General features: G+C 41.7%; 2 protein-coding genes across 2 annotated transcripts; both read left to right on the forward strand.

Annotated features, from left to right (window-relative positions):
- The first annotated feature begins 3,387 nt into the window (after window positions 1–3,387).
- Window positions 3,388–4,266, forward strand: LOC129504518 (keratin-associated protein 2-3-like). The gene has a single exon (XM_055317238.1). The coding sequence runs from the start codon at window positions 3,454–3,456 to the stop codon at window positions 3,871–3,873; it is 420 nt and encodes a 139-aa protein (XP_055173213.1). The 5' UTR covers window positions 3,388–3,453; the 3' UTR covers window positions 3,874–4,266.
- A 4,072-nt stretch (window positions 4,267–8,338) lies between these two features.
- Window positions 8,339–9,079, forward strand: LOC129504509 (keratin-associated protein 2-3-like). Its single transcript, XM_055317233.1, has one exon. The coding sequence runs from the start codon at window positions 8,411–8,413 to the stop codon at window positions 8,828–8,830; it is 420 nt and encodes a 139-aa protein (XP_055173208.1). The 5' UTR covers window positions 8,339–8,410; the 3' UTR covers window positions 8,831–9,079.
- The last annotated feature ends 717 nt before the right edge of the window (window positions 9,080–9,796 follow it).

Below are 9,796 nucleotides of genomic sequence, written 5' to 3' on the forward strand. Positions count from 1 at the left end.
CCCTTTAAATGTTGCTAGGTGGGATCCCTGGGTGGCTCAGCTGTTGAGCACCTGCCTCTGGCCCAGGGTGTGATCCTGGAGTCCCAGGATCAAGTCCCACGTCGGGCTCCCTGCATGAAGCCTGCTTCTCCCTCTGCCTGTGTCTCTGCCTCTCTCTCTCTCTCTCTCTCTCTCTCTCTCTCTCTGTGTGTGTGTGTGTCTCATGAATAAATAAATAAAACCTTTTAAAAAAATAAAATAAATAAAATAAAAGTTGCTATGCTAATCCATAGGAAAGAGCCCTAGGTTACAAGATTTATGAATAAGGGTTTAGTGTCGGGAACAAAGAGATCTGGGAAATAATACATGCATCTGATGGACTTTTCTTTCCACTCTGAACCACCCAAAGGAATTAAACAACTCAAACTATAAGAAACTCTGAAAGATTACTTGGGTTAGTCTTCCCTGGGCTTCAGGCAAATGGTACTTATTAGGCAGAAAAGATCTTTTTTTTTAAGTAAGCTCCACACCCAGTGTGGAGCCCGACATGGGGCTTGAATTCATGACTCTGAGATCAAGACTCAGACACTTGACTGACTGAGCCACCCAGGTGACCCTAAGCAGAATGGATATTGATTTGTTAAATTCCAGGGGGAAAAAAATCCCACCCACTCCCGAATCATCTAGAATTTTTCTATCTAAAACATTGTCTTTTAAATGAATGATATCCATTTCTTTTGTCTTCCGCATTGTACAGATTTCATGATAAACCTGGCCCTGTGAACAACATCAGGGACAGAAGACTCTTCCCCTTTTACACAACTGAGGACACATGCTGGCAGGAGACAGGGATCAGCTGTAAGCCACACACAACTTCGAGGTAAGAGAGGAAGGATCTGAAGCCCTCCTTGTCTTCCCAATCTTTCTTCTGTCCTTTCTCCCTCATTCTTCCCCATATCCATCTCTGCCTCCTATGATTGGAGAATATTTCAAAGATCATTTTGGAGAACAGGGAATGCATATTCTGTTATCTGAATTTAAAAATCTTCCTAACATCTAGTGGTTTTCAAACTAGTTCCTAACAAAACACAAGTCATGAAACTATGAAGAAGGGGGCATGGTTCACCATCAGAAGGTCACCAACATTGCATACTTTTTCAATCCAACCACAAAAATTCCACAATATATTGCCATCATGGTTAACATTTACTCGTTCCCCTTCCCACTCTGGTGATTATGCTCTTGCAGAACATCTGGAATTCAAATAATAGGACTAAAAAAAGCCAAATGGTAAAGAATGGGGACAATCTCTTGTCCAACAAGCTTAGGCTTATTCATGTGCTACAGCAAAGAAGACTGTACAGGAAAGGACCAGGGGCATCCCACCCAAAAAAGGAAAAGTTTTTTTTTATAGGATTTTGAAGAATGGTAGATTTATCTAAAATTACACAAAATGGTGTTTTAATGGGTTCAAAGCAAAACAGGGGTTTGCGCAAAAGAATTAACATCAGGACTGGGCTGTGATAGGACTTAGGTCTCCTTTCTTTGAAAACTACATAGTTAAGATAAATGAGCAATGCTGTATCTGAAAATCTCTTTTCTGAAACTCTGCCTTTGGGTTGGAATATTGAGGCTACCATTCTGTGTTAAGGCGACTAAGATCTTTTCCTAGAAATAGTGGGCTCTTCCATTCTTACTGATATGGCTTGAAAGAGCAAAGTTTCTGACAGTCTATGATTTCAGAACCCAGAATTTCTTAGTATTCAGTCTTTTCTGTTAGTTAACAAATGCAGTTAGTTTATAGACATCTATCTATTCCTAATATTTGAATTGCTGTATATATTCTAATAAAAAAACAGTACACTAAACTGTAAATCAAGCAAGTTTCCATTTTATTTCAATAGATGAGAAACTTGATTTGATAACTATGATTACCTGATCACTAGTCTGAAGTAACTGAGAGTTGGAAAAGTCTAGAGGTCATTCATCGGTGTTTATAGTCAAGAGAAGACCACACTGTTGTCAACTATTTGCCATGCTTTTATCTGCATGACTTTAGAGAAATCATTTCACAAATCAAGCCCCTCAGAACCTGTGAAGGACTATGATGGGTCACAAACTCAAAGACCTTCAAGGACCTGGCCTGTGGCAGACCAATGAATGTATATATATATATATATATATATATATATATATGTGTGGTCATATCAAATAAAACATTTTGTGGAGGCAAATTTGGTCTGAGAGTCAATCAGCAAGGCTTGGACAATGTCATCCTTAATCTACCTTCTAACTATACATTTATTTTCTATACTTCCACTTTCCTTAGCTGTGTTTGAGACAGACAAAAGCTATTTTATCAGTCATCAGTACACCTGGTTACCCTTGTTTTCTCTGAAGCCAATTTCACACTTCATAAGCAACCAAACCCTTAGCCAACAGACTGAAGCATCTACTAGAGAAAGATAATTGATTTCTTTATAAATATTTTCAATATGTTTTGAAGAACTCAGTACAAGTGTTTATGGTCACACCTGTAAATAAAGAGCAACCTCAATTTCAATTATATTTCTAAGACCATACTCAGGGAGGGGCATTCAAAATGCATAATATGAATAAAGTTCTCACTTAGTTTGACTTTATTGTTCCATGAAAAGCCTTCTCCTTCAATCACTTTATTTACCCTTGTCTTGCCACCCTAACATTTGTAATTACCGTGTGATAAGAAACTTCTTAGAACTTAATTTTCTTCCTTTCCCTCTTCACTCCCAAATAATGTGGTGCTGTTTATACAGTAAGAGTCTCAGAAGTGACTGTGATTTATAGGCCAACTATGGTTACTAAAAAATATCACTCCAGCGGCTCTGGTAATTATTTCCTTATAAACAAGGTGAAGCACTATGTTGTTTTCCAGAAGCACTGGGCAATTCTTCCCTTAGCAGTATCAGTACACGTCTCCTTCTATGAGTAATTTTGGCTTTTTTTTTTTTTTTTAGAAATTCTTGCTTCATTTCAATGCCATTCAGAAACCAGGCCTATGGCCTCATGAACTTACAATCTCACACTTAGTCATGGATGTGAACAAGACGAACAAGAGGAAAGTATGATGGTAGCCACACTGGGATCGTCAAACTTTCAACTTGTCATGTGACATGGTCTGGAAGGACTGGTTATTCCACGAGTAATTTTTTGGATGATATAAATCATCAAGTATTCATTTCAAGGAGGAAGAAAGCAGACAGGCAGAAAGGAAAGCATCCTTCCATGATGTTGGAGTTGCTGCTTCAGCAATTGAATCCACCAATCTAGAGGTCAATGGGCAACCACAACTCCAGGAAGTGATCATGTGTTCTGGGGGGGTCATCAGCACCTGGGCAGGGTATATAAAGGGCCCAAAGCAGGACAAAGACATTCACACCTGACAACACCCAAATCCTCTCACCAGTCCAGACCTAAACAGCCCCACATATCACCATGTCCGGCTCCTGCTGTGGTTCCATCTGCTCCTCCCAGGGCTGTGGCACAGAAAGCTGCCAGCCCTCCTGCTGCCAGCCCTCCTGCTGCCAGCCCTGCTGCTGCCGCGACCCCTGCTGCTGCCGCCCCGTGAGCTGCCAGACCACTGTGTGCCGCCCCGTGACCTGCACCTGCCGCTGCACGCGCCCCATCTGTGAGCCCTGCCGCCGCCCTGTGTGCTGTGACCCCTGCTCCCTGCAGGAGGGCTGCTGCCGCCCCATCAGCTGCTGCCCCACGTCCTGCACTGCCGTGGTCTGCCGCCCCTGCTGCTGGGCCTCCACCTGCTGCCAGCCCATCTCTGTGCAGGCGCCCTGCTGCCGCCCCTCCTGCTGCCAGCCTGCCCCCTGCCGCACCACCTGCAGGACCTCCCCCTGCTGCTGAACCGCCTATTGAGAAATATTCCCAGTGTTCAGAAACATGCAAAATCTCTTCCCACCCCAGAGGATCCTATGAGAGATACCTCCTTTGCAACTTACTTGCTCTTCAGTAACTAACTCAACAGCATCTGTCTATCCACTTTCCCACATAATTACCCAGTTAATATCGGCCTCTTCTATAACCTTTAGAAACATCCCAACTTTCATCATTTTAATTCCTGGCTTGAAAAAATGAGTGAACAAAGATCAAAATTCCTCTTGAATGGAGCTCTATCCTGCTGACTCATCATCACATCTCTACTGTTACATGACGGGACATTTTTTGAGGATATCATTATATTTATGCTAGGTTTTTATATGGTAAAATAATAAAAATTTTATTTCTGGTTATCAAAAATGTTTCTCTTTATTGTTTATTAATCTTCAAAAGCTTATTTTTAGCTTATGGTATGGTAGGCAGAATCAGAAAAACCAGAGAAAAAAGGATTTTTCAAAGGCCATTTTAAGCTTTAGGAACAAATCAGGTTCAAGGTCTATAATTTTAATGGCAGTCAAATAATGCAAAACATCTCATGTGAGGCACCTCATAGTTCAAGCCATAGGTGTTATGGTAAAGCTGAGGAAATGGAGAGACTACAGCAGGTTTCTCTGAGCATGCACCTGACCCATGAACCATCCCCACACATGTGAGAAGAGGAAGAAGCCTAAGTTAGACCTGCGTTTATATCCTGATTTAGAAAACTGTGCTGCAATTAATATAATTGGTACCTGGGAATCCCGAACCACTGAAGGCCTAGGCTGGAAGAACCACTATCATATCTTTTCCATGACTTTCCTCCCCCACCACTGTGGCTGATTCTAATGGAGTCACTGCTGCTGGGAAAAGGAGATTTGTAGTTTGGCTGGAACCATTCTAATTTAGAACCCCAAATGATTATTTTACCATTAAAACAATGCCAATATGTTGAAATAGTAAAACACTAATCCACACTGGATATGATTTTGTGGTTGTTAAACATTTTTAAGCTGACTAGGAAACTAACTACTATTATTTTCCTGAGAAATATGCATTGAGTTCCCAGCATATGATCTAAAAGAGTTTTTTGGAATGTGCTGCTTGTCTGCTTGGGCATCTACCTACCCAGAGAGAGGAGGCAGGCCAGGAAAGCTTTGTGAAGGGTTGGAACTTGATTGACTTTGTTCACTGCTGGACTCCTACTGACCTGCACCATATTTGGCCCATAGGATATAATCAGAATTTGGTGAATGAGGGAGTGAGTAAGTTCTACAGCATTGGAGGAGAGAGAAACATCTCCATCCCTCACTGATTCTCTCCTCATGCTGGATATGTGCATTCTTACAATAAAATAAATTAGCCACCTCATGATGGAAAGCATTTTTCTTGAAATATGGTAAAAACTTCTCAACAGGAAGTCCATTAGAATCAAAACATTTACATACACAATGGAATTTTCTCTTTAGTAAGAGTTTAATGGTTTACTGTAGACAGGATGACAAGTCCAGTTTCTTTCTACATATTTTGAACACCATTTTAAAAGTTCTCTAACTACAGTTTTCTCCTCTCAGGATTTTTCCTTGTTAGCCTTCTAGGGAATTCCTTGTCTTACAATATTTTCTCAGATGTAGAATTCTTTGTGTACTCCCAAGCTCATTGTTATTATTGGATTGTGTTTGTTTCCACAGTAACTCCATGCCATGGTGAGCAACAGTGGTTGGTGTGGATCTGAGTAAACCTGCCAGAGGCTATGCAAGCAGAATGATCAGAAAGGAGGCTGACACCACAGTCTTCAGCCACAGATCTAGAACAGACTTAGTTATAAAGCAAAAGGTCAGAACCAGCAAATTCAGAGTCTACAAAATGGCTGTGTGAAATGATTTTCCTACAGTCCCAAACAATTGAGAATCACAATTGGCTCTATAAGCAGGAATACGCTCAAGCATAATGCATGGGGAGACGCTGGAGCAAGACAGAGGTATGGGCAAAGCAGGCCTGGAGACCACCTTTGGTGGGGATCACTACCTGGGAGCTCTGTTGTGCTGGCAGACTGCAGCCTTCATCTAGATGGCAGTGTAGGGGCAAAGGGCAGGCTGTCCCCAAATGGGCCACCTAGACGTGAACATTTTTTTGAGTTAAAAGCATTCAAAACTCATCAGATTCAGGAAATGCTCTTTACCTCTCCTTCAACTACCTGCTTTTACCAGGAAGAAAGCTTTTTTTTTTTTTTTTTGGAAGAAAGCTATTAACAAGATTCCTTTTAATCTAAGACACTTACCTGCATAATAGGGCAACTTGTTTTCCAAACATCTCTTCTTATCTTTCTGCTGATGGTCTCTCTCCCCTCTGTATCCTCAGACACCTACCTGAGCTCATATAAATATCAAGTTGCTTTCACTGTCTTTGGAATTTCCATGGCTTTGTGGATTCCCCATAAGTATGCTATTAAATTTTATTTTCTCCTATTGATCTGTCTCATATCAATTTGCATCTTAGTCCAGCTAGAAGGACCTTGGAGGTAGAGGAAATTCTTCCTTCTCATCAGTGGCTTTGTTCATAGTGCCCTGTAACCATTTAGTGATGTCCAACTTTGATGCTATCTCCTTAGGATATGTTTGGAATTTTAGAAAGCTTTGTGGGAGATAATTATTTGAATTGTTGAGAATATTGGGAAGACAGAGTCCTTTCAGATAGATCTAAAAATTAGACATTTTATGAATACCAACTATTTTAAAAATATATTCACTGTTAAAATTCCTACATAAAAGACATTCCTTAATGCCAGGGAATATGGTAACCACATTCCATTCTTCAGCAACTTGGCCTTATGAATTATGTTCCCACAGATGTTTTTGCAATAAGTCCTGGCTCCAACACTAGTAAGCATATGACCTTAGACAAAGTCATACATGTGTAAAATGAGGAATCCAATACTTACCTCATAGGATGATTATGAAGAATAAATTAATACATTTATTTCCTTTAGCACAATATTTAGAATACAGTTATTAGAAGTCAATGATACTAGCTATCATGAAGATTAAAAAATGAAATTCACCATGGTTTGGAAAACCACAACTTTGGAAAATAATGAGCACATATTTAAGACCAAAAAAAAAAAAAAAAACCCAGCCAAACTCACAGTAACAGAGAGTAGAACAGTGGTTACCAGAGGCTGGGTTTATATTCTACATTCTGAACATAAAGAACCAGATATGACTTGCCTAAAGTCTTATACCGAGTAGTGTTGGAGGCAATATTTATGGGATATGGGGGGAAAGGAGACAAATAAGAAAAAAAAACTGCAGTGGTCATTGCCAGGGGCTGGGGAGAGGGGTTCAATTGGGGGTTAGAGTTTAATGGGCACAGAATTTCAATGTTGCAAGATGAAGAGTTCTAGGGGTATCTGGGTGGCTAAGTTGGTTGAGCATCTGACTCTTGATTTTATCTCTGGTCATGATCTCAGGGTCCTGAGATCAGGCCCCACATCAGACTCATGCTCAGTATGAGTTCACTTGGGTTTCTCTCCCTCAGCCCTCCCCCTGCCACTCTAAATAAACAAACAAATAAAACCTTTTCATTTTAAATTTTTTGTATATTTTTTATTTGGAGTTCGATTTGCCAATATAAAACACCCAGTGCTCATCCTGTCAAATGCTCCCCTCAGTGCCCGTCACCCAGTCACCCTGTCTCCCCGTCCACCTCCCCTTCCACTACCCATTGTTTGTTTCCCAGAGTTAGGAGTCTCTCATGTACTGTCACCATCTCTGATTTTTCCCCCAAAGAGTTCTAGTGATGGATGGTGCTGATGGTTCACAATAATACAAATGTACTTCATACCACTAAACTGTACACTTAAAAATGGCTCAGATAGTAAGTTTTATGTTATGTGTATTTTGCCAAAATAATAATAAAAAAAACTGGGGAAAAAAATCCCACTAATGAGAAGATGATAAGGTGCATTCCTGTAGCTCCAAAAAGTACACAGCAAAACTTATTTTCCTGAGAGACCATGACTTTTAAAGTAGTCCTTTATTTTTTTTTTTCCTAAACTTAAGCTTAGGAGGGAACCTTAGCAGTGGAAACAGATACTCACAACTTGGGGAATTTACTTCCACTATTAGTAAGTAACCCTAAGAGCATGACAGCTACTCTGTGCTATCAAAACATCAATTGGCAAAAACATCACTGAATTATGAAGATAATTGGAAACTTTGAAGTTAGGGTCATTAAATTCATATTTGAACCATAAATAGCAAAATATAATGGGTCTCTATTAAATAAGGAAAGCAAATGGTGTTTCATGAGTAGGTGAGCACCTAAAAAAATGTCGAGGAAATTGGTAGCCTATCTAGTGCCATTTCAGAAAGAATAAACAATAAACAAGGAAGTGATCATGTGTCCTGGGGGGTCATCAGCACCTGGGCAGGGTATATAAAGGGCCCAAAGCAGGACAAAGACATTCACACCTGACAACACCCAAATCCTCTCACCAGTCCAGACCTAAACAGCCCCACATATCACCATGTCCGGCTCCTGCTGTGGTTCCATCTGCTCCTCCCAGGGCTGTGGCACAGAATGCTGCCAGCCCTCCTGCTGCCAGCCCTCCTGCTGCCAGCCCTGCTGCTGCCGCGACCCCTGCTGCTGCCGCCCCGTGAGCTGCCAGACCACTGTGTGCCGCCCCGTGACCTGCACCTGCCGCTGCACGCGCCCCATCTGTGAGCCCTGCCGCCGCCCTGTGTGCTGTGACCCCTGCTCCCTGCAGGAGGGCTGCTGCCGCCCCATCAGCTGCTGCCCCACGTCCTGCACTGCCGTGGTCTGCCGCCCCTGCTGCTGGGCCTCCACCTGCTGCCAGCCCATCTCTGTGCAGGCGCCCTGCTGCCGCCCCTCCTGCTGCCAGCCTGCCCCCTGCCGCACCACCTGCAGGACCTCCCCCTGCTGCTGAGAAGTATATCATCATTGAGGGTCGCTAGTAGATGGTGGAGTCCATCCATCCTGCCCTTCACGACAGAAAAGCATGACTTTTCCTGAGAAGTCCATTTCCCGTTTCTTCAAGCTAACTCAGAGTACGCATTGGGGCCCCCTTTTCAGACCGACTACTGATGGGAGAGTACTCTGTCCTCTCAGGACCCCTGTCTAACTACTCAATCATGTCTTCTGTTTTCTAATAAACTTAGTATTTCCAGCATAGAAATCGTGGTCTTTGTGATACTTCCTTTAAGTAGGTTTTGTCTCTCTCTTTTTTTTTGTTCAGGCATATTCAAAGCAGGATGCAGAATAATTCTCTCAAATTGTTCACTGAAATAACTTAGGTCTGGGTAATCTCATTGTTCTTGTAAAGAGCATTTGTAAGGCACAATATCCAAGTGAGAAAGGCAGGCATAGCTGTATCTTCACCACATATATAGAGTCACATGTGCTCACAATCCAGACATGCCAAACATCTGAGAGATGTCCTTTAACAACACTCGGTAAGGAGGCTGCATCTAGACTAATATTACATCCCTGGGTTCAAGTTTCATTCACTGAATGATACCTGTTAGTACAGCTTAGAAAACCTAGTATGTTAGAGGTGGTAAGACCCTTAGGCAACATCTGGCAAAACAAGTTTATGAAGTTGCAGAGCAATGAGTAATGAAAGATTAAGTAAGTTTCCTATAATATGATTATAATCACTGATGTTCAGAAAAGACCCAGGAGAACATTAGCCCCCTGACATTAAGCCTTTAAGTCAAACACTTCTTCTTAGTATGGTAAGAGACACGTTTTTCTGCCCAGAGAAATTCTTGGATCTTTTGTGGCCAAGGATAACTGTGGCTTCACATAATTCTCTTCTATATGTTACAGATCTGGTAGTTATTTTGAATGTTATTTTGAGTGTTAACTCTTGAGGGTACTGACTCCACACTGG

The sequence above is a fragment of the Nyctereutes procyonoides genome, unplaced genomic scaffold (assembly GCF_905146905.1).
Source record: "Nyctereutes procyonoides isolate TBG_1078 unplaced genomic scaffold, NYPRO_anot_genome, whole genome shotgun sequence".
NCBI lineage: Eukaryota > Metazoa > Chordata > Mammalia > Carnivora > Canidae > Nyctereutes > Nyctereutes procyonoides.

Bases quoted from the DNA above. Each gene is read 5' to 3' on its own strand.
- LOC129504518 (XM_055317238.1), top strand. From the start codon at position 3,454: ATGTCCGGCTCCTGCTGTGGTTCCATCTGCTCCTCCCAGGGCTGTGGC.
- LOC129504509 (XM_055317233.1), top strand. From the start codon at position 8,411: ATGTCCGGCTCCTGCTGTGGTTCCATCTGCTCCTCCCAGGGCTGTGGC.